The sequence below is a fragment of the Peromyscus leucopus genome, chromosome 5 (assembly GCF_004664715.2).
Source record: "Peromyscus leucopus breed LL Stock chromosome 5, UCI_PerLeu_2.1, whole genome shotgun sequence".
Taxonomy (NCBI): Eukaryota; Metazoa; Chordata; class Mammalia; order Rodentia; family Cricetidae; genus Peromyscus; species Peromyscus leucopus.
Window position 1 is genome coordinate 127,596,456 of NC_051067.1, and position 24,414 is coordinate 127,620,869.

Sequence of the window (24,414 nt, forward strand, 5' to 3'; positions counted from 1 at the left end):
TCTTACCCCTTCCTGACGCTGTCCCTTCTCTAAGCCCTGCCTCCTCCATCTGCAGCAGTAGATAAAATCCTTAGCTCAGAACTCCCATGTGCCCTGAGAAACATTACACACCAGGTTTGCCATGAACCATGGCTGTACAATACGTGGCTGTGTGGTCTGTGGAAAGATTTGCCAAAGTTACCTAAGAAAAGGAAGCAGGACCTTCCACCTCGTGAGCACGTCACCAAACCATGTGTAAACGAGTAAGCTCAAAACAAGACTATAGAGGGGCCACGCTGAGCTCTGTGGGTGACAGACACTGTTTCTCAGCTTTAGACAGCTCAAATGGCCCAGTAGGTGACAGGATGGCTGTTGTCACGTAGCCATGAAGAGACATGAAATAAGTCAGTGTCTTACTCATCCTTAGAGCATTGTGAGCTCAAGCCTGTACACACTCCCCAGCATGTCTGGAGACGAGAGCTGTAAGGCAACTTGCTGGACTCTGGCACACAGTGACAAGACGGAGAGAGAGGACCCCTGCTGGAGCTGGTCACCCGCAGCCCCTGCCTAGGCTGCAACAAAGTGCCACCTTCTGGTAACTGGAATGCCATGACAGTACAAGCCACCAGGCCTGTGCTACATGTGGGTCATGGGAAATGAATGGTTTTAACCCACTCCAGGACCTGGGCCTGAGTTTGGGATAATGGATGGAGAAAAAGGAGAACCTGACTACAAAAAAGAGATACCAGGGCTAGAGAGATGGCTCAGCAGTTAAGAGCACTGACTGCTCTTCCAAAGGTCCTGAGTTCAACTCCCAGCAACACATGGTGGCTTATAACCACTTGTAATGAGGTCTGGTGCTCTTTTCTGGCATGTAGGGACACATGAAGGCAGAACACTGTATACATAATAAATAAATAAATAAATCTTAAAATAAAAAAAAAAAAAAACAGTAAACTTTGTTTCACATACCCTTACTGAACCCAGAGCTCACAGATACAGGTTAGCCTAGCTAACTTCCTTGTTCTGGGGATCCCATCTCTGCACTCTGAGCTCTGAATTTCCAAGTGAGCTACCACAACTACCCAGCATTTATTTTATTTGGGTCCTGGGGACCTGAGCTTGGATCCTCAAGGCGTGCTTTATCCACTGGGCTACGTCCCCAGCCCATCATCACTCACTCTTCCCTGCAGCAGAATCCCTCACTTTAGAACAGCGTCCTGAATGACAATAAGCTCTGACCTATAAAAAACCGAGCACACACAGGCTTCTGCCCCTCCTCCCTTCCCCAGCAAGGCCGCACCAAGCACAACCACAGTTACCTTTTCAAGTTCATCCAGCTTTTTGCTATTTTGCTGAAGGCCTCTGAGCCAGGGGCTGTCATGGCTTCAAAGTCAACTAACTGCGAGAGAAGAGAACCAAGATGGGATGAAGTGAAGGCAGGCGCTGTGTGAGGTCTAACCCACACAGGTTCCATAACCGGAAGCCCAGGACACGGTGCAGCCACGCATGCACCCCCTGCCAGCCCGACATACCTTCCCTTTGGGGATCTTCCCAGCCACTTCTTTACCACTGGCCATCAGCGCTCCCACAATGACCGAGTAGGCAATGACACTGTCCAGAGAGAACAAGTCAGTCAGGCCCGGTCTACAGGCACCGCACTGACCTCCCCACGGGCTTCCGCCAGGAAACAAAATCCTACGCAGGAATTCTTTGGACTAAAACCTTAAGTGTTTAGTTAACAGAGGAACTTTGTTGTTTTTATTTTCTACTTTTCTACTTAAAAAGCATATGGACCTTGAGGGACGCTGTCAGAAGGAACATCTGAGGGAAAACGTATTTCCGTTAGTTTTCTCCCAGCTTCCTTCCCTACTTTGGTGAGACAAGCACACAGCCAACTCTCTTCTTGGACTTACATTAAATTCTCTTGATGGCTGGTCAAGGATATGATTTTTCTTTCTTTCTTTTTTTCTTGAGACAGGGCCTCGTTATATAGACCAGGCTGGCCTCAAACTCACAGAGATCCACCCACCTCTGTCTCTCCAGGGCTAGCATTAAAGGCACATACCACTATTGAGGGTGAGGGTGGATTTTAGAGGAAACAACGGGAGCTTCCTATGATTTGTGGTGTGCTTTAGAGCCGGAGCAACAGTTTTCAACCTGAAACCATCATAGTATAGGATATCACTTACCTAGATCCTCGAGACAATGGCATTAAATTATAAAAGTAATAAACTAAGGATAAGATTAAGTTGCAGACAGCATCGGCCTCCTAGGAAAAAGGACAGAGAGAGGTTCATGAACTCAAAGCCCACATCACAAACTAGTGCTGTATTAAGTGAGGGACATCCATCACTGTGTGAGAAAGGATGGCTCCCCTCCTCTCCCGAAGGCCACTTGTTCATGTGTTACGTTCTAGTGTCTACACTAGTCACTCCAGCAGCATTTCCCCAGCTGTTTCCTAGGCTACCACCTTTGAACACACAAGACCAGTCTCCTTTATGGTGACTTGCAATTTCAAAATGCACGTTGCGAGACAATACTTAATATGTTTTCTAGAATGTGCGTCCCTTCCCCAGAAGAGTCTCACAAGCTGTCCCCTCCCTCAGGACTGAGACTTAGAGGCTGCAGTGCTTAGTACTGTGCAGGCCGAGGTGCCCAAACGCATGGAATAGCTGACTACGTGTCAAGGAAGTGCAGTGGTGGCTTCTGGGAACCACTGGCCTCCACTGTGTGAGAGGAATGTCTTCCTCCTGCAAGGAGCCACTTCTTGTCTCAGCGGACACGGGGAGAGAAGTCACAGACCAAAGAATGCCCAGCCTCTGTGTTCTTCCACCACCAGGAGCCAGTCAGCATGCACCAGCTAGTTTAAATGAGAACCTGCTGGAAACGTGATTATGGGACTGGTCACACCATAGCTGCTGTCAGGAAGCAGACAGAGCACATGCTGTGCCAAGGTCACTTTCTTTTTCCTCCTTTCTATTCAGTCCAGGACCCCAGTCCATGGGATGGTGAAGCCCACATCAAGCTGGGTCTTCCTTCCTTGATTAACCTCTCTAGAAACACTGTAGAGACAGAGACAGAGGTGCCTCCTAGGTGCCTCCTAAATCCCTTCAATGTGGCAGTCAAGACAACGGTCTCACAATAAGCAGCAACCATAATACAGGGAAGACTATGGGAGAAGGGTGAGACACAGACCACTTTCACTGTGGCCGATCTGGGCAAACCTCTTCTGACCCTACACTTGTACTAACACAGCACAGAGCTAACAATACGAACTGTGTGTCATTCCCCATTACTGTGCTTCTTAAACCCTAGAGACTTTTTTGTGTCATAGGGATATAGAAAAGAGGTTGAGACAATTACATTTAATTTCAGGCATAGGATATACAGCCTCAGTAAGACCAGGGAAGGGTCTATGTGGAACATTTACCAAAGAAACTGCAGGTCTGGGGTGTGGCTCAGCAGTGGAGCACTTGCCTAGTACGTGTGTAGTTCTGGGTTCCAGCCTCCTCAGCAACACACACACACACACACACACACACACACACACACACACACACACACACAGATACTCTCTTTCTCTCCCTCTCTAGCCCCCACCCTGGAATAGAAACTGAGACAAGGCAAACCTACCCCGAATTCTGAGGAGAGGATCAGTACTTTTCCCTTTGCCGTCAAGTCTTTATAAAGGGCGTCTATTTCGGCGTGATACAGCTGTGTCCTCTCTTCTGTGGTTTGAGTTTCCACAGAAAACAGGATATTGCCAACCCTGAAACATAAGCAGCACTGTCAAAGGCATGGATTCAGCAGTCCAAACAGAACACTGGAGAAGTAGTGTGTGATATGTGTGTGTGATATGTGTGTGCTCGCAGTGTCTGCCCAGAGTGCTGAGCAACTGAAACAGGTGTGCTCCAGGCTCTACCACCACTTTTCCAGCCACCCTGTCAGTAATCAGGAGCAGGGGCTGTGGGAGGCTCACACACATATCATGTATCGTGTTTAAGCTTTTGCATGTAGCACCACTGTGGCTCTGTGAGGATAAACTCATGCAGCATGTATTTATCATGACGTCATCAGCAGAACCTTCTAGTTCTTCGATCCTTTAGCAGGAGGGAGGAGGAGGTGTGACCTGGCTTGGAGACATATCATAGCTGAGTAACAGTTCAAAATAAAGAGGATTTATAATTTGGGAGACTTGGGGAAAAGCTGAAAATTTCATGGGAGAAGAGGCCTGAATGTCTGTCTATCTTAATTAAATGCAGTGGGACACATGCATGCACACACACAACACGAAGTAGGAAGGGGCCTGGTTGGGAAGGAGGCTTTCAGTGGGAATAGTCGGGGGATGAACAGGTAATACGGAGTGAAAAGGACTAAAAGTCATTATATACACGTATAAAACTGTCAAAGAAAAAATACTTTTTAAAATGCTTCTAAATCAGTGGCTGTGAAAAACCATGAGGATGTGAGAATAAAGGCAGAGGAGGAGGGCACAAGTGACAAGTCCAACCTCAGCTCTTCAAAGCTTCACTTCTACTTCCTTCATTTGGTTATCTGTGCCTCCAAACTTTCCACCAAGACAACACCACCCTTGCAATACACACATCAGCAATCCTGGCATGGTGGCCCTGGACCTGCACAGATCCATGTTTTCCTGCTGCTAGACAAGCTCTCCACAGCCTTTGAGCACCCAGGCAGGGCTGTTGCAGGAACACAATGGGCTGTGCACTTGGCCGGGAGAGATGCAGCTCCAGAGGTATACTGTGAGTATGCACAGGGCTCGGACACAGTTCATTTCACAACACGCCATTGGCCACCACCAGCCCCACATCACACTTGAGCACACATACTTGTCTCCCGTGATAGTGATGGTGAAGCCGTCATATTCCTTCCCTTGATCTTTGAGGCTGGGAACTTTGGTGTTCACAGTGAACCCGTCCTTCGTTTTGGTATTAAACTGCTTTCGAGGGAAAACAAAAGTCTATATTAGTTGCGGTTCTGACACTGCAACCTGGCACTGTCATCTACAAACATGTTGGGCCACACTGACAGCAACCCTGGGCTGCATGCGGCCCACAGGCTGCAGGCTGGACATATCTAGTTCTAATCTGTCCTGGACCCTGACTTGGACCCTGACTTGGTCCTAAGGCATTCAAATTCAAAGACCATGCTCCCTCTCTTGGCAGACAGTGACTAAGGACACCTCTCCTCTCTTCAGGTGCAGCACAAACCCCAGGAGTCCCAGTCTCACTTCCCACAAGCCTACAGAGTAGCAAAGACCCCAGCAGGGAGCTGCAGGGTACCCCTACCAGCCAAGATCTGGCTCACTGTGGCAGCTGCTCTGGGGTTGTTTCTCCTCCCAACTCAGCAGGCCGCAATCTGAGCAAACAGAGCAGCAATGCCAGAATCCTGGATCCTGAAAAAGCACTTTGTGTTCCTGCAAGAGCTCCCCTAGAGCTGCAGGCCCAAGAGGTGCTCAGTATTCCTTCTCCAGCTGGGGAGTTTAATCTGTATACACTCCAACCTTGTGGACCACGGGTTGTTAGGAGTTCCTCAGAGCTGGCTAGGGTGTCTCCTAGGAACACAGCTTCAGATGCCGGCGTTAAGTTAAAATTTGTGACATTCCAAAATGGCAGTAAGCAGGTTCTGCCTTGACTTTAGAAGAGTGCCTTCTTACTTTGGCTACTTGATGCTGTCCATGTTTTTCTAGGATGGGTGGACCTGGAGTAAGACAGGCAATGACAAAGGCCTTCTCTGGGCTCTGGCGGGAGGGCTTCTCCAACAGCTGGCCACAGGAGTGCTGGCTGGAGCCCAGAGCAGGGAGCAGCTGGACAGAGCAGGCTACCAGGGCTGCCAGCTGAACTGAGGCAAGAGGCGCCTTTCTTTCAGGGACTGGATCTCAGAAGACAAGTCCAGGTACTTACTATATATGCCAGCTGGAGCCTCACCACAAACAAGACCAGGTAAGAATGCACACTCACAAGAAAGGAAACAAGTCTGGCCAAGCCAGTGGGCTAGGAAGTGGCAGAGTAGAGGGGTGAGGCCAGCCCCCAGCTATAAGCCATTTGCTGGAGCACGATCTCTAAGTCTTCCAGTGGCACTCCAGGCTGTTCAGAGAAGTGGCAAGCTATATTTCCTGTACACTTTAAACACACATGTAGACCAACACATCCATAATCTGGCTGAAGCCAGTCTGAAGCTGAAGATGCTCCCATCCAAAGGACAGGCTCCTGCAGACAGCACAACATGGGAGATGCTGCCACCCTCTGGCTAGGTGTTGTGGGACTTGTCTCAGTACCCGTGGCTTTCCTTTCCATATTTGTATAAGCAGATTTTGTCTTCCACCTGGTATCTTACTAGATTTTAGTGCCTAACCTCCACAGGAAAGCAACCAAGGAGCTGACCCACTGAGATTCCAGGTTCTTCTCTATGGAGTGTCCTGCCAGCCTCAGTCATGGGAGGAACTGCCATGATACTGAAGGTTAGTGCCACACACACAGGTGGACTTCAAAGGCCATCTGAGATCCTTCCTTCAACCAATCTGTCATCACCCATGACACACTGAGACTTGTCACAGCTAAGGATTTCCTCCTTAGCGGCCCCCCCCCCCCGTGTGTGTGTGTGTGTGTGTGTGTGTGTGTGTGTGTGTGTGTGAGAGAGAGAGAGAGAGAGAGAGAGAACTTTCAGTTGGACTGACATCTTTTCTTGGTTCTGACTTCCTATGTCAAGAACGCGTCTCATTTCTGTTCTTTCAGAGTGCATTTCAAACTAGGGCAGACATCAAAACTCATGCTGTTGCGGCTTGCACAGTGCTAGGGAACAAGGATGGGCCTTCTACTGTAACTCACAATGAGTCACCTCTGGGACCAAATGAAGCTGGAGGTGCCCACAGGAACGGCCCACTTTCAAGGCCACAGCTCAGTCTCAGCTCTGCAATCCAGACAACTCTACTCAGGGCCCTCTGGGCAGCCCCCGCTGTGCGCAAGCTCTCACTGCGGGTGCATGGCCATGCACCATGGACCCTCCACCCCTGCCTGAGGCACCTCCTCCTCTTCTACAGCTGCTGGCCACCTGTCCTACAGTCCAGTGAACGTTCTCCAAGGAAGCTGGGGAAATGGGTTCCTCAACTTCTCTCTTCTTTCAGGAATCAGTCTAACTACAGCTGTCCTGGGTTCCCACATGTGGAAGGGCAACCGAGGAGCACTTGATTGTGACCACAAGTTCAGTTTGAGTGCATCTATGTTCAAGTCCCTTCTGTTTCCTGAGTCAACTGCTCCCTTGAAAATCAGTTCCGGCTGAGTCTGGTTCAGCATTGCGCTTGGTTTTGGTTATCGCTTACAATGTGTTTATGTAGGGATTTCAGATGGCATCCTTTATAAATTTTAAAACAGCACAACAGTAAAACATATGCTCTTTTTTCTCTCTAAGTTGCTGGTTTTCTCTCATACAATTCCTCCTGAGATATTTTCTTTTAGTTTGCTTATTTTATGTGTAAGTGTGTTTTGTCTGCATGTATGTCTGTGTACCCTGAACGCCTGGTAGCTGCAGAGGTCAGAAGAGGGAGTCAGATCCCCTGGAACTGGACTTAGAGACAGTTCTGAGTCACCATATGAGTGCTGGAAACTGAACCCAGGTCCCTCGGGAAAAGAAACCAGTGCCCTTAACACTAAGTCACTGCTCCATCCCCAACTGCGATTCTGATGATAAACTTACCTTCATGATTGGAAGAAGGTCCTCCACTTTATGTACCTTTTCCAGGGCTTCTCTGACTTCCAACAAGCCCTTTGGATTATTTGCTCTTGAAGAGAGGGGGAAAGCAGAAGGGAGGAGGCAATGGAGATTAATGCAAAAACATGACATGTGGATCTCATTTACATTTTAAACAACTGTTCCTAACGACAAGCAGCTCAATGCTGTAGGCCTGCACAGCCGAGGGCTCCTTACTGACAGAACAGCATCATCTACCCAGACCAGCAATACATGTGAGAAAATTGTGTCCGGAGTAACTGTTCAGACCTTCCTCCTGCTCGGCAACCCCCTAAGCAACACAGCACTGGCCAAGTGTTGGTATTATAAGGAGTCTAGATGATCTGAAGCATATGGGAGCATGTGTGTGGGTTTTGTATAAATGTCATACCATTTAATGGAAGGGACCTGAGCACCCAGAGATCTTGACATCCACTGCCAGACACTGACGATAAACAGTATCCAAACTGGGCAACAAGCAAAGTCAATCCTAGCTAACGGGTGTGGAGTTGCAGATGCGAACGGAGGTGAGCAGAGGAAACTCGGCATGGCCGGCAGTCTTTCACATACACCCTCACATACAGGTGCGGGTGTGGAAATGCAGATGAGAACGGAGGTGAGCAGAGGAAACTCGGCATGGCCGGCAGCCTTCACATTGGCCCCAGGTACAGGCCCAGTTTCTTAGTAAGACCTCGACTGTCCTGTTCCGAGTCTGCAGTGGGAGTATGGGCGGCTCAGACCAAAGCGCCCTGCTGGGGTTCCGCGTCGTTCCACTCAGCTGGGGATTCCACCATTCAAAACTCAGCTCCCCAACAGATGAGAGCGTGGTAGGCAATTGGGAATATCACAGTGCTGAGTGTCAGGCTAAAAGCACCACCAAGGCCTGAGACTCTGTGAAGTCATGATACAGGCAAGTGACTAAAAGGCGTGAAACTTCTGATCTAGATTGTTCTGTCTGCCGGTGGCTCAGTTTTATACCACACATGAAATGCATGGAATCAATCCTTCACAGCAAAGGGGAAGATTGAAGGCTTACCCATGATAAACAAGAATTCTATCTTTAATAAAATGGAGTATTTTCTCAAAATATTCCAGATATCTCATATTAATCACCTGACCCCTGTAAGGTAAGAAATGGTAAAAATTAACCATCATTTTACAAAGGAACGTAAGTATCAGTTAATTCTGAAAACAAAGAGCTGAGACTAGTGTGGCAGAGTGTAAGAAAGCTGCTTGCTCTGTCACTGTGGGAGAAGCAAGTGCCACCCCAGCAGGAAGCCTGGGCTCTTGGAGCCTGTCCTGGACAAAAGGGTCCAGGATCAGCTTAAATGGAGTTCAGACCCGATGGCAACTACCTTAGGTGAAGATGCCATTCTCCGCTCTCTGTACGGCACATCTACATATCTGATGATGCCTCCCCTTGCTGTTTAGCAGTCTTCTTTCCCTCTATATAACATTACATTCCTCACATTCCTATTCTCTGTTTTTTTCTTCCTTTAAACTCTCTCGAAGGTGTTCATGTCTAGGAACAGCTGAGTCTGAGTCTTACTGCTCCAGAAACACCACCCCGATTCCCACTGCATCCTCCCGTCAAGGCCATGACTCAAGTAGGATTCCTCTCCCCAATAGGGTCCTTCAGTCTCCAGGTCCCACTTTCTCTCCTGCTACTCTCGGGCTGACAGGGGCCAACCACAGCCTACGCTGGAGGCTGAATGAATTCCTCTGAAGCTACTCTACCAGGCACCTCTGAGCGACTGCAGAGCTCCCTGCCACGTCTCAAAGCCTCTGCAGCTCCCTTCCCACCCGGCAGGGGTCTCATGGGTCTGCATCTGTGTTCTCAGATCTCAAACCCTTTCCTTTGTTCCCAGTCTGCTGCCCCTCAGTCTGTTCATTCATCTGTTGCCACCACGACCCTCCACATGTACACATCTGTTCTTGCTGTTTCTCTGCTCACTATCCCCAAATGCTCACCACCCATGAATGGCTCACCATTTTGGCTATCTATCTTTCCAGTCTCAATCCCTGAGACTCTCTGGAATGCACAGTGGTTGGCAGCAACAATGGATGGATCACAGCTTCCTGGCCAGGCTGAGTTCACCAGGGGGTGGGTGCACAAGCCCATTCTCTCTCTTGGGACAGTTCAGGCCTGGCCACTGGCTACACCAGGTGGCCCTTTCCTGCACTCCACCATCAAATCCTGACACGGGGCCTCTGACTCAAGCACCATGAGTGAGAACACAAGGTGGCCTCAGTTACAACCCATGACCAAATCTAGCTAAAAGCATCACAAATCATTCCGTGAGAAACAGAAAGGAACCAATTACACAGGGAAAAGAAGCATGATTTCCAGAAATTAAAAAGATAAGTATAAAAAGGACATTTACACTAAAACCTAAATTTAAATGTCAAATGCTAGACAGAGTAACACTTTCTGGATCCAGGTTTCTGGAGCTGGAAGTATTTTAGATATGACCTAGTGCCACATCTGCCAATTTATCTGAAGTCATGCTTACTAAATGGCAGGCAAACACCATGAGCATCCCCGAGGTGGGTCTCTTCAGTATGTGTTCATGCCTGTTTTCAGGGTAGGTAGCCCACAAAGGAAGGAAAGGCAAGCATCACCCAGGTTCCTAACTGCAGGGCTCAGGACAACACAGAGGCTCTCAGTCTGCCCGACTCTCACCAGGGAGCAACCTCGGTGACTGGCCCTTAGTGCTCAGGGTGGAGCTGGGGTTCCCCAGACAGAGCAGACCCAGGAGGATACTATGGCAAATACTGCTTTCTCCATCTGATCACTTCCTATGTTCTTTCATGACTTCTTATGTCCATAATTCCTAGTCCATAATTCGTGAGTCCTCCCTTCAGTAATGTTCTACATGTGGAGGTGCATGGCATACACTGCTTGTATGCAGCCGGAGCAGTCAGTGGGAAGGGACTTATGGAACTTGGGATGCAGAACTACTATGAGCATGGTCCCTATCAAGGCCACCAAGGTGCATCTCATGCTGCTGCCCTCCTATGCAACAAGGACAAGGCACAAAAGGTTCCCACCTGATTAAGTTGATATGGTTGTTGAAACCTCTGCTGAGACTTCGAGCTGGCATCTGATCCAGCCACAGTACAGGCTGGTCTGGATCAGCGATCCTGTGAAACAGAGCTCGTGAGGGCTGAGACCTTACCCACCGCTTCCAGGATAAACCAAGGATGGGTCTCTGCAAAAGTGAGGAAGGAGCTCTTACTGGCTCCAACTTCTGAAAAGAGCACACAGACCAGCACATTCCAATGCACAGTCTGGCCACACCAGGTCGAAGCCAGCAAAGGCTGATGAGCTGTAATGGTTGGTCTAAACTGTCAACTTGATGGGCGTTAGAATCATCCTAGGAAACACACCCACAATGGTGATTCCACAGAAGAGTAACTGTTGGGGAAGACCCACCCACATGTAATTGGTACCGTTCCATGGGCTAGGGGCCCATACTCAGTAAGGAGAAAGTGACTGAGCACTTCTCTGCTTCCTGACGGGATGATGGTGAGCACCTGCCTCATATTCCTGCTGCACACCTTCCTGCCATGATGGAAGCCCCGAGCTTAAACTAACCCTTCCCTCTTACATTGCTTTCCCTCGGGTGTTCTGTCCTAGCCATAAGAAAAGGAACTAATACATTGGGCAGCTATATGAGTTCTAGAAATCCAGAGGCAGCCTGCACCTTAGGGGGCAGGCCACAGGTAAGGAAGGACACTCCAAAGACCTCATCTGAAACACTGTGCTCACGCAGGGGCTTGGAAACTTGGCAACCCTCACTCCCATTTCATGAGCAAGAGCTGAGTGTGTTCTGGAGATTAAAGGTAACAGTGATGTCTGGCACACTTTAGGAGAAAAGAACTCAGTACCCTAACTTACAGGGTCCAATTTTGTGAGCAAAGTGTGGATTCAAACCTCTTGGTGAGGAAAGACACGCCTGCTAGGGGCACTCTCCACTGTCTCCCTGGCCCAGTTACCTTCTCCACTTGACGGCAATGTCGAACATGTCCCTCCACTGCATCAACCTCGTCTTCCCGTTCATGCGGACCTTTGAGTTCGTCCAGGTCCGATGGACAGCCTGCATGACTTCCAGTGCCGCCAAGCCCATGGCTAAGAGAGAGGAAGACCAAGACAGAGCTCACCAGAACCCTTTCCGAGGGGTCAGTTCTCCTCTTTTCTCTCAAGTCTTGGCGACCACATAAAGAACCAGAAGCACCAATGAAACAGCGAGACGGAGCCTCTGACGTCCTCCTCAGACCCAGCCCTGCTTCCTACAGAAACAAGGAGGGCCCCGAGTTCCTCCTCACTCCCGCAGGAAGAAGACAGCTGCCCTGGATCGGGTGCCCAACTGCCAGTGAGAGCTTGAGTGCCATGCTCCACGGCTACACGGCAGCAAGAGAGCAGAGCCCAGCTGGAGGAGGCAGCTTTCTCTAGAGCGCACTGTGAACTAGTCTACACACTTGTGTTCTGGCCACACGGAAAGCTGAGTAAGTACAATCAATACCAACTTCTAAAGAAAGGCAACACAGCCTAAAGACCCTGCTCCATTTCCAGAGAATACCTCTGTGTATCCTCTTGTTGGGCAGGAAACCAGGCGTTTCATACTGCATAAGTGAGCCCAGGCGGTCAGCTACACATATCAGCTCCTGTACTTCAGGCTTGTAGCCCTCGAAATTCTGATGTAGCACATCCCTGCAAGAAAACACCATGAATGACATAAGGACTCTACAGCAGACCCTTGCACAGTCCCCCCACTGGAACTCAACCAAGACACACATAGAACCAAGCAGTTCTCCAGAGTTTCACATCTTATCACACACAATTAAAAGAAGCAATCTCAGCCGGGCGGTGGTGGCACACGCCTGTAATCCCAGCACTCGGGAGGCAGAGGCAGGTGGATCTCTGTGAGTTTGAGGCCAGCCTGGTCTACAGAGCTAGTCCAGGACAGGCTCCAAAGCTACAGAGAAACCCTGTCTCGAAAAATAAAACAAAACAAAACAAAACAAACAAACAAACAAAAAAGAAGCAATCTCTTATGCAAGTCATGTATACCATTTGCTACTACCTCATGCAGGTGAAGTATCACAGGTGGGATCCAAGGCCCTCTTGCTAGCATTTGTCCTAGAAACTTTTCCAGATACACAGTGTGTAGTGCCCCTTCCAACAAGTGGTCAAATCTTGTCCAACTATGACTTTTAACTGATTCTCAGTCCATTGACATTTATTGCAGTTATCAGAGATCTGAACTGATTTCAGCCCATTTTCCTATTTTCCCCTTTGTGCTGGATATTTTTATGTCAACTTTGACACATGCTAAAGTCATCTGAGAGGAGGAAGCCCCAATTGAGAAAACACCTACTAAAGACTGGACTGTAGGGAGGGCCCAGACAATTTTGGGTGAGGCCACCCCTGGGCTGGTGGTCCTGGGTTCTATAAGAAAGCAGGCTAAGCAAGCTAGGGGAGCAAATGAGTAAGTAACACTGATGGCCCCTGCATCAGCTCCTCCCTCCAGGTTCCTGTCCTGCTTGAGTTCCTGTCCTGACTTCTTTCGATGATGAATAGTGATGTGGAAGTATTAGTCAAATAAACCTTTCCTCTCCAAGTTGTTTTTGGTCATGGTGTTTCACAATAGCAATAATAGCCTAACTAAGACACAGCCCAAACACCCATACACATAAAATAATAAAATTCAATTTAAAAAAATGTGCTGGGTGGTAGTGATGTACACCTTTACTCCCAGCACTCAGGAGGCAGAAGCAGGCAGATCTCTATGAGTTCGAGGCCAGCCTGGTATAGAGTGAATTCCAGGACAACCAGGACCACACAGAGAAACCCTGTCTCAAAAAACAAAAACAAAACAAAACAATATTTTAAAATGCAACTGTGGACTTATGTGATTCATTAGCTTTGGAAAATTCTTGGCTGCAATTCTTTTAAAACCGCTGCTTATCCATTTCCCTTGGATTCCAGGTGTGCCCACTCCTCCAGGCCCTCAGTGCCCCCCGCCACCGTCTTCCGCCCCCTTCCTTCCAGCTGTGCTGTTCCCCGCAGCCGCCTGTCTTGCTGCTTAGCCCATTATTAAAGTCATTGCTCAGTGACAATGTCTTCTATCCCTAAAACTGCCATTTATTTTAAAACCAACCTGGCTGCATCAGACAGTCTCTTGTTTCCTGTTCATGTTGGCAACTTAGTCATTATTTCTGTTAGCATTTTATTTAGTTATTTTCTGTCTGTATTCAGCAACTTCAGGAGGTGAAGTCCTCAAGGTCCAAGCTTGCCAGTTGCTCCTTCACCGACTCATGCATGCGGTGTGGAGAGTCCTGAGGTTTGGATGTCATTCCCATGGTCTCAGTTTAGGAGACTATGGGGACCCAAATGGGTATAGCTTTCCTAATAGGAGTTTGCAATTGTGTCTGCGGAGTTCCTAGAATGCCTCCAACACGGGGTCACATTAACTTCTAAAAGGTTTCCTTAATCCACTGCAGGGCTGGTGGGCTACAATCCAGATGTTTCTCTCTCATGAATGCTCACCTCCCTCCTTCTTTTAAAGAGAACAGAAACGTCAAAATGTAGCGAACTTTCAATTTTAAGGCACTGCTGGATGTTTGGGAATTATTCTTTACTCTGATCTGCTTTGTGGCCTGCCCGCCCTTAAGTACATCTGCACTTTCCCATTACAGCGGCAGCTGCCCAGCATTGTGGTTTTTAACCTATGTTCCTTGGCTGGCCCTGAACTCCTAAGCTCCCCGCCTCCACCTCCCTAGTGCTGGGATTATAACTGTGCACTACCACGCCTGGCGAAACTTTCAAACTGCTAAACAATTTGTTTTCTAGGCAACAAGCAAGCATTGCTTACTAAAGATTGCCTGTGAGCCTCCATGTATCTGACATGCAAAGGCTGCACTAAATGAGTGTAGAAAGGTCAGGCTAGCAGGAGAAGCAACATCTGTAAGCAAGTTTCAAGGTACCTTATAAACTAAGAGAAATAGCTGGTGGCATATAAACTGCAAGAAGTCATTTACTGATCAAGAAATAGCAGCACTCAGGCGGCTGAAGCAGTGGGATCATGAGTTTGTAGTCAGCCTGGAATGAACACACACTGAGACCCAATCCCTTTAAATAAATGGGGGGGGGGATGAGCTCCCAGTTTGGGCTTTGAGAAGCCACACCGCCCAACACTTACTTGATGTGAGGCTGCAGGCCTGGCTGCTCTTCGTAGCCATCTATGAGAAAAGGCAGGTTCTTCGCCCAGTGGTCCTTGAAGCTGCCTGGTAGATCCGTGTCAATGTTATATTCCGTCAGGGGGGTATCGAGGTGTGCGTGCAGATACCGAGAATATTCTGTAGATGGGAAAGGAGCTGCCAAAACTAGGTACTGCTGAGGAAGCCCTTGTTAGAGCAAGGCACCAGATAGATGCTTTGACCCACATTGTCATCTCTGTAGGAATTCTGGAAGATGGCTGCTATAGCAGCAGGACTATAGAAGCCTGCCACTGACTGGAAGCACAAGGATCAAGTATACATCAGTCTGCTGGGGGCTTCTTTGACTACATTTTAACCACCTTTCCATGAAGAGAGCCAGAGAGCTCATCTTTCTGTTTCAGAGCCTGAAACCCCAGGGAAGTACCAGACTGAGCCTGAGGCTCTGTCAGCTCTGAGGGACCAAATGGGTGTGCAGTCTCACCACGACCTGCCTGACCGCTGCATCTCTCTCTAGAGACCGGGAGGAAGGAGCATGGCAGGTATGCTAGCCCAGTCAGGGGTCATTCTCTGTGCCAGCCCTGCTGCGCCAGGAGGGGTGTGAAGGGTAACCTGTCCAAGAGATGGCCCTGGGCTGTTGATACTTGATGCAATCTTCAGAGACTTCAGTATGTTTGGGCCAACGTGCACATATCAATCTATTTTTTTCCAACTATACAGTCTATGAAGCTCAAATTCTGATCAAGTATAGCTAATAAAAGATTAGCATTCAAACTAGATGTCCTATGATTGCAAAATACACTGCAGAGGCCAAAGACTTAGATTAAAAACCATGGAATGTAAATTTTTTTAAAAAAAATTTTGGTTATTTTTAAAGGTGTGTGTGTGTGTGTGTGTGTGTGTGTGTGTCTGAATGTGGATCTATTCATATGAATGCAGGTGCCTCTGGAGAACAAAGATGTTGGATCCCCCTGGAGCTGGGTACAAGTAGCTCTGAGTTGCCACATGTGGGTTGCTCGGATCCAAACTCAAGTCCTCTAGAGGAGCAGTATGTGCTCTTAACCACTGAGTCATCTCCCCAGTCCTAAAACATAACATTTCTAAGGAGGACTGCAGGCAAGTCTGTATGGCATTTTCGTGATAAATGATTGGTGTGGAAGAGTCCAACCCACTGGAGGTGGTGCCAACCCTGGGCAGGTAGTCCTGAGGTGTATCAGAATGCAGGCTGAGCAAGCTGTGAGGAGCAAGCCAGTAAGCAGTACCCCTCCATGGCTTCTGCTCCAATTCTTGCCTCCAGGTTCCTGCCCATACTTCCTTCAGTGATGGACTCTAACATCTAAATGTGAGCCAAATAAACCCTTTCCCACAAGTTGCTTTTGGTCATGGTGTTTTATCACAGCAATAGAAACCCTAAGACAATGGGCATGTATGCTTGAAGAGGTATGTATACACTAGAAGGCATGTGCGTGTGTGTGTGTGTGTGTGTGTGTGTGTGTGTGTGTGTGTGTGTGTGTCTGTGTCTGTGTCTGTGTGTGTGTAAGCAAGCATAGGAAGATGTGTATGTCTATGTACATTAGAAGGTGTACTGGAAGATGTGTGTGTGTGTTGGTGTGTGTATGAATAAAAAGATGTGTGTATATACAGGAAGATGTTTATGAGTATATAGGAAGGTGTGCGTGTGTGTGTTGTGTGTGTGTAGGAAGATGTGTGTATTAAGTGCATAGGAAGATGTGTGTGTACTCAGAAAAGTGTTTGTGTGTGTATATACATGGGAAGGTATATTTGTACACAAAAGGTGTGTGTACATAGGAAGGTGTGTGTGTCTACATAAGGTATGTTAATGTGTATGCATAGGAATATGTGTGTGTGTGTGTATGTATACAGATGTGTGTATACACAGAAAGATGCATGTATAGATAAAAGACGTGTGTGTATGTGTATTCAAAGGAAGATGTGTGTGTACATAGGAAGACTTATATATACACATAAGAAGATGTTTATGTACATATGAAGGAGTGTGTGTTACATGGGAAGATGTATGTGTATACTGAAAGATGTATATGGAGAAAAAGCAAGTCTGTGACTAGTTCAAGAACTGCTCCTTTTCTCACCAAACTGTGTCTTGCTGATATCAGAAGTTGTGATAGAATGGAATGCAGCATCAGAGATGCCAGGTAACTCTCAACAATGAAAACCCCACGCAGGGTACTTTCCTGTCCTTCAGTGAGATGAGGAGGCACCCGACAAACTACACACAAAAAACCTCACATCCAACTACAAACGTGCTTTTACTCAGGTCAAGCTTCCGTGGAGTTTTGGAAGACCTGTAGGTAAGGTAGAAAGAACATCGGGCCTGTCTTGGAAGATATTGAGGTCCCTAGTCCAGAAACCTCCAGCATCAAGAGACGCTAGGGACAGAATGCCCAGCTTCAGCTCCACCCTCTCACAGCGGCAGCAGGGCACCCACAGCTGGGCATGGAAGTGGAAAACCCCCACCATTTTCTGCTTACCTCGGAGATACTTCACCCTCAAGTACTCTGGGCTGGCCTTCTGGCCGGGGAGAGGATCGTTCAGCATAACCTTTGTCTGTGCTTTAATTCCTTCATAAAACTGTCCCATTGCCACGTGGCTGAGACCTTTCATGTACTGGCACACTTCATTGTACGGCTCTAGTTGCAGGCAACGCTACAGTTCAGGACAAAAGGCTGCATTAGTGTCCCCGGGGTTAGGACAGCTTTTCCTTCAACCCCAAAGCTCCTTCCAGGTTGAGTCAAACTACATATAGGTTTCTAAGTTAGTCTAGAGGCCAAAGCAAAGGTCCCTCCCTCTCTCCCCATCCCCTTCCCACCCCCACCCCCAAGCCCCTGGACAGGGTCTCACTATCCAGGCCACTAGGCTGGCCTAGAACTTGCTATGCAGACCACGCTGGCCTTGAACTCACTAAGAGCTGCCTGCCTCTGCCTCCCAAGTGCGGGGATTAAAGGAGTACACCATGTCCAGATTCCTCTTTTTAGTGTGTGTGGCTTGTGCAGGTATTTGTGGTTCCTTCAGAGAGTTCCACTGACCTCTCTGAAGCAGCAGCAAGAACTCCAGCTGTAGCTCGGCCTGCTGGAGAGGCTTACCTTGAAGTTCTTCAGGGCCTCCTGTAGGCTGCCATGGTGGTAGAGCATTGTCCCTCGGAGCTGCAGGGTCTGCACATGGTTCTGGTTGAGCAGCAGGGCTTTCTGGAAGCTCTCAGTGGCTGCTTCAAAATTGCCAAGTTCTCTAAGGATTGAACAACCGTGATGAGCACTGGGCAGCAGGTCCGTGACGCCAGCCCTGGAGTTCAGTTCTGGGAGGCCTCAAGGGAGGTGTGTGTCTCCTGCTCCCTGAACACCTCACACACAGTTGCACAGTCTTCACACCACCTAGGAACCTAACATTGCCGGCATCTAACATACAGTATTAAAGGATGCTCACAGTTTTGGACTTCTCTAGGAAAAATTAAGTTACTGATTTCCAAAACCAAATGCACCCTCCGTATGAGGGTGAGATTTCTCTAACAGCCTTTCCCCTGTAGCCACAGTGGCTCCTTTACAGGCAAGACACTGGAAGCCCAGACAGCCATCAGTGGCATACCTACACAGTTCAAGTTTCAGGGGCTCCTAGCCCATGCATTCCCACATCAACCATGTCACCCGCCTTTCTGATTGAAGTGAAGTTGCTTTTTAAAGTTGAATACTCTAATAGTGAAGCAATGCACAGAGCCAAGAGGTGAGGGCCTGGTCACAGCTTCCTATACTGGACTGGCTCTCCCACGATCAGGAATTCACCACCACGTAGCCTGGCAAGTGGCGATGGTGTCTATCACCCAGCACCGTCCAATGCCAGGCACAACATTAATCTACAGGGACTTATGCCCTCACACCACTGTGACCCTCAGAGAGCTGTGCAAGCTGACGTGACTTCTATGTGGTAACATACAGAAGTCCCGACACAGGGCTCCTCACATCCCGGAGGAGATGCCGGCAGGGGAAGCAATGCCTTCAAAGCGGACATCTTTTCTGAGAGATGCATGTGTCTTTCCTGGTTTAGTCTCCTTTCAGCCCATTGTCACTCACCTGTAGGCCTGTCCTAGACTTTTATATGCATCGATAAAGTCAACTTTCTGTTTCAGAGCTTCTTTGAAGGCCTCGATGGCTTCCTGTGGAAGGTACGCAGAAAATGAGCCCGCTTGCATTAATTCCACGTGCATCACTAAAGGTTTACACATAGGCCACACCTGTCTCTGGCAGAATTATCTATAATAGGACCAAAAAATGAGGCAAGCTGTTTTCTGCAATAAACTGTTGGGAGGCTGTGATTCTAACAGTAAAATAAATAAATAAATAAAAATAAATAAATAAATAAAATGCATTTCTATAAAAACAGCCTCAGGCTTCCCACTGTGACAGAGCTGTTGTCTTGTCTAACTCAGTAGCACTGGAGTGCTAATGATTTCACCTTCATAAGAACATCATTTCTTCAATCCATAACAGCCCAATGGACCAAGGAAACTCAACAGCTGTGTGAGAATATTCAAAATGACAGCTTGCTGCATTTCAACTCAATCAACAAGATAGATAGGTATAAATTGCACATAAAAAAAAGCCAAAAAGACTCCTGTGTTGGCAGTTGGGATTCCTTGGTTCTACAGGGAAACAGTGAAAGAAAACAGAACAAGGCTAGGGCACTGGGCACGGCTGTGCAGCCCAGCAGCTGGCTGAAGACTGGGGCACTGGGCACAGCTGTGCATCCCAGCAGCTGGCTGAGGACTGGGGCAGTGGGCACGGCTGTGCAGCCCAGCAGCTGGCTGAGGACTAGGGCACTGGGCACGGCTGTGCATCCCAGCAGCTGGCTGAGGACTGGGCACTGGGCACGGCTGTGCAGCCCAGCAGCTGGCTGAGGACTGGGGCAGTGGGCACGGCTGTGCAGCCCAGCAGCTGGCTGAGGACTGGGGCACTGGGCATGGCTGTGCAGCCCAGCAGCTGGCTGAGGACTGGACAGTGGGCATGGCTGTACAGCCCAGCAGCTGGCATGGGGCTGAGGCTGGAGTGCTGTGGCCACCAGGAGGAATCCAGAGCACCCTTGCTCACACCCAAATCCTAATGTGAGAACTGCCACTAGAGGGCACCATTCTGGTCAAGGCTAGACAACCTAAACATGTGTACCCACTACCCTTGCACTTTCACATGCTATTACGGTTAATGTAATTGAAAAAAAAAAAAATACAGTCACTTCACACGTTTCCAAGGACAGGACAGACTGGCACTAAAGTAACCACTGCAACTTGAAGAAGAAGACTCGACTTTAGACAACATCACACCTGTTCAGTTAGATGTTGGTAGGCAAGAGCTACTGGTGTCACATGCCTTGCACATGGTAGGCACTCAATAGTCAGCAACTTGCAGGCGTAAGGCCGCTTTGCAAACCATACAACTGCAAGACTTCAGAAAGCCATCGGCCTCTGCATCCAGATTCTGTGTAGACAGGGGCGGGGCAGCCTGGGTGGAGGAGCCACTGCAGGGAAGAGGAACTGCTGGTGAAGGGCTCCTTCAACTCTGAATGTGGCTCCCAAAGTGGCCCAGTCTTAATCTTTTAGGGCTTTTATGATACTTTGATTTAACAAACACATATTGAGTGCCGATTATGTACCAGAGCCAGTGTGAGGAATTGAGGGGTGGGTACAAGACGAGCAAGTCATTATCTCCGTCCTCTAAGAACACTCAGTCTAGTTAGAATAGAAAGCCAGTTGTGTAACGGGAGTTATTAGCACAAACGTTACGAGCTACAACAGAGATAGGAGTGAGGCTCTGGGGACGCAGAGAAGGCAGTGACAGCCCAGCGCTCCCGGGACTGAACAGTGGTGGGAGGAGAGAACAGTGCTATAACTGAGCCGGGAGAGGGAGGAGACCACAACAGCGCCCGCCTGCAGGTGTAAGTGCAGAGACAGGGACAGGGTACCTGCCCGGGCAGCCAGGCCTCGGGGAAGGACAGTGACCGTGCAGAGCAGCAGTGCGGGGGAGAGCAGAGGAGCAGGCCCCGGGTTGGGTCGGTGGGCCTCTGGGCAAGAGATAATGAAAGCTCAAGGTGAGTGTCCCCGAGGAAAGAAAGAAGGGTCGGATCCAGGGACATTTCTTAAGGCAAACAGAGACGGAATCCGGTGGCGTGAGGTGAGGGAGATGAGGCAGGGCGTTCTAGGCTGGAGAGTCGGGGGGAGGGCAAGTACAGTGGCCACCACAAGGAGGCAGGAGGTCGGCAGGGAGAGGGGCTGGGGCGAGTTAAGTCTGCAGTGTCTGTGGACATCCAGGGGAGATGCCCAGCGGGCAGCTGCTGCCCGCTCCACTTACAGCATGCGTGGACGCCACAGTTCTTCAAAGTCTGATTCTCTTCAGCTTTTAAGAGTCTTTGGTTTCAGGGTTCCTGTCTAAGCACACTGCTCAGCTCTCTACCTCAGCTGCCAAAGAGGGACACAGCAGAATCAAGATTTTACAGCATCGGGAACAAGAGACTAGCTCGCACGAGGCAACCTCTACATGTGGACGGCTTCAGAGCCGTGGACTGGGCAGATGCGGCCATCTTCACTCCATCACCACCATCCGCCCTGGTCACTGGGCGGCCACCACTTGGCTGCTCCCATCAGGCAGCTCAGGGTGAAGAGGTTAACACGTCCTTGTGACGTGGACTAAGTGGAGGGCAAGCTCTTGCTGTCGGGTTGCAAGGGCCCTCTCCACCACGCTGGACAGCTGTGTATGTGCCTGGCCAGGTATGGTGGGGATCACATGAAATCAGCCTACCGGAAGCTGAGACAGCGGGGTTACGAGGTAAAGACGGGCTTGAGCTACACAGCCAAGCCCTTTCGGTAAGAAATGACACAATGTTTAATGTCCTTCCATGAAAGGTCCTTACAAAGTCAAGTCGCCTCCTTACTTTCTAAATGCCACCGGCCTGAACAGACCCACTCTGAGGTCTGTCAGTTCAAAACCACTGCTTTGTGTCTGTGGAGGGTCGGGGTCATTCTTTAGCTCCATAATCACACAGACAGCTGTCTGCTCCTCACAAGGATGCTGGTGGGACTTGAGGGACTAAGTGCAACCCTCTGACCTGCTTAGACAGCACAGATAAACCCTCCACGTCTCCTCCTATTGTCCCATGCACGCGACTCGGCACAGGGGGAGGAGGGAGGACCCAGTGACTTGGGAAGACCCGCACACTGAGGGACTTCGAATGCTCAGAGAATGAGAGCACTGTCCAGGTTCTTGGGGATCTAGAGAACCAACCAAGCCTCACTCTTCCAGCCTGTTTCAGGAGTCTGTCCCTGCACCGATGCCCAGCTCTGTCTAACAAACAGCGTGCATTGGCAGCTACACGCGTTCCTTTAAAAAATATTCACAATATGTACTAGATGGTATTTTCCATGTGTCTCTTTCTCCTCCCCGAGATTGCCTCTGAGTGCAGCATGGTGGCCTGAACCTTTTCACATACAGAGGCTGTGAGAAAAGATGAAGAATGAAAGGGACTCAGAGAGAAGGTGGACAGAGCCCACTATGGCCTATATCCTTGTGGGCAGTTCCACACCTAAGGAGAAGTCTTTCTTTTGAACACTCTGGGCACTTACACATGGGATGTGAGGAACATACAAAGAACTAGCAAATTTGTTTTGTCTTTTGGTTTTCAGTGGGATGGGAGTTTTTAAAAAGCATCTATACAACAGATTAAACTTTTCCTGATAAATAAACTGTAGTTATACTTTTCTCATATGGGATGCCACCAATCTCTGTTGGGTGCTTTGAAAGGAGACAGAAGGTTGTGCCTACTTTATGGATGTACAAGGAGCTGAAAGAGCTCAGCTGCATGTCCAGCAGGTGGTTAGCAGGGCTCAAAGCAAGAGCACAGCCTGACCTCCAAGGCCATGTGCTCTGCCCTTGACATCCGCTGTCCCTGTTACTTCTGAACACAGGTGCTATCCGCAACACTGAGAACGTTATTTGCGGCCTCTGCCCAGACAAATCTGCCATCCCCAACCACATCTGCAGCCCTCCTGGGAATGACAGGGATGGCTCTGGGGTCTCTGCAGACACTAAAATGCACATGGTTTCTGGTTCTCAGACAAGACGGTGCAGTGTTTGCATGGGATCTGCATCCATCCTCTGAGCTCTTTCGGGGTTCTCTGGATGGCCTGTGACAGCTAATATAAGGTGGCTGCTATTGGTACTGTCACTACGTCATGCTGTCTAGGCAAGAGCGACAAGGACAAAATCTGTACTTTCTCCCTGAGTATTTCAGGGCCATGGATGGCAGATCTAAGGACATGCAGCTAATGGATACAAAGGGCTGCCTGCCCCATGGCAGAACTATGTGGTGAGGTGAGATGCATGTTCTGCTTGCTGAAGACACTCCCCATCCTGTGCTGCCAAAGCTTTTCACAGGCTTCAACACTGGACTCAAGACCGCCATCTCTACACAGGACTGTTTCATCCCACAGTGCACTCTCCAACAAGGCGACTGGCTGTGCGTAGTTCTCAGGCCAGCCTATCTCTCATCTAGTGGCTTGGATTATCCTGTCATAGGGGACCACCAATACTTTGAGGCCTTGTGTGACATTATAACCCAGGTACGGGAGGTGGCAAATTTGTGATCCCTGGTTACTGGTACAGCCTGCTGCACAGCAGGATCCCCACAGAGATGCAAGGACATGCAATGGAGCAACCCACACAAATACTTCTCCTCAGGTCAAGTGGTCTGATTGTTTACAGTGGCTTACTCCTCCTACTGCCTCGGGATCCGCGTCCATGGTCGTACTAGTCACACTGGCCAGATCACTAGCCTCCCACTCCTCCCCCTCCTGTGGACCCAGCAGCTGGGCCAAGTCTCCTCAGCCCCAACGGGACCTACAAATGTCTCCTATCAGTCTCCGGTCCTTCTCACCTGGGTCAGACCGTCAGAACCAACCTCTACATCACAGACTTGGGACCCACTATGATTGTCCCCAAAGCCACAACACACAGCTCCCCTAGGCCCATGAGCTGAAGCCAAAGTGCTCAGCACTGCTCCAGAGGAAGACCTGCTTCTAGCAGCCAGCAAGTGAAATGTGCGTGCACTCACACATGCACTCACGCACGCACGCACACACGCACACACACGCACACGCATACACACGCACGCACACGCACACACGTGCGCGCAGACAGAGCTAAGACACCTGTGACGTTCCAAGGTGCATCAGGTCAGTCCCACTAAGTCCCCCACCCCCACCCCGCCCCTCCAGCGAAGCAGGCACAGCAGCGCAGGCGCGGGCAGCGCAGCTTCACCTTCAGAAGTCCTCTGTGAAAGAAAGTTAGGCCTTTGTACAGCATGGCTGTGGGCTGGTTTCTGTTCAGCTCCAAGGACTGCTGAAAGTCCTCGTGGGCTGTCGCGTAGTCCTATGGAAAGGAGGAGGAAAGATAA

General features: G+C 49.3%; 1 protein-coding gene across 11 annotated transcripts in view; it reads right to left on the reverse strand.

The window, feature by feature from the left end:
• The window catches only part of Ttc13 (tetratricopeptide repeat domain 13), a 61,738-nt gene that overhangs the window by 1,185 nt on the left and 36,139 nt on the right, over positions 1-24,414 (reverse strand). For 4 of the 11 annotated variants that reach the window (XM_028889770.2, XM_037206354.1, XM_028889774.2 and 1 more), the window contains 15 exons: positions 24,279-24,389; positions 19,050-19,132; positions 18,072-18,213; positions 17,460-17,634; positions 14,934-15,090; positions 12,312-12,442; positions 11,728-11,860; positions 10,780-10,872; positions 8,765-8,848; positions 7,696-7,780; positions 4,833-4,942; positions 3,616-3,751; positions 2,172-2,251; positions 1,515-1,593; positions 1,302-1,381 (listed from right to left, as the gene is read on the reverse strand). In XM_028889770.2, the coding sequence (XP_028745603.1) occupies positions 1,302-1,381; positions 1,515-1,593; positions 2,172-2,251; positions 3,616-3,751; positions 4,833-4,942; positions 7,696-7,780; positions 8,765-8,848; positions 10,780-10,872; positions 11,728-11,860; positions 12,312-12,442; positions 14,934-15,090; positions 17,460-17,634; positions 18,072-18,213; positions 19,050-19,132; positions 24,279-24,389 (1,679 nt within the window). The remainder of the gene's footprint in view (positions 1-1,301; positions 1,382-1,514; positions 1,594-2,171; positions 2,252-3,615; positions 3,752-4,832; positions 4,943-7,695; positions 7,781-8,764; positions 8,849-10,779; positions 10,873-11,727; positions 11,861-12,311; positions 12,443-14,933; positions 15,091-17,459; positions 17,635-18,071; positions 18,214-19,049; positions 19,133-24,278; positions 24,390-24,414) is intronic. The other 7 variants (XM_028889775.2, XM_037206353.1, XM_028889771.2 and 4 more) reach the window with 4 other exon arrangements.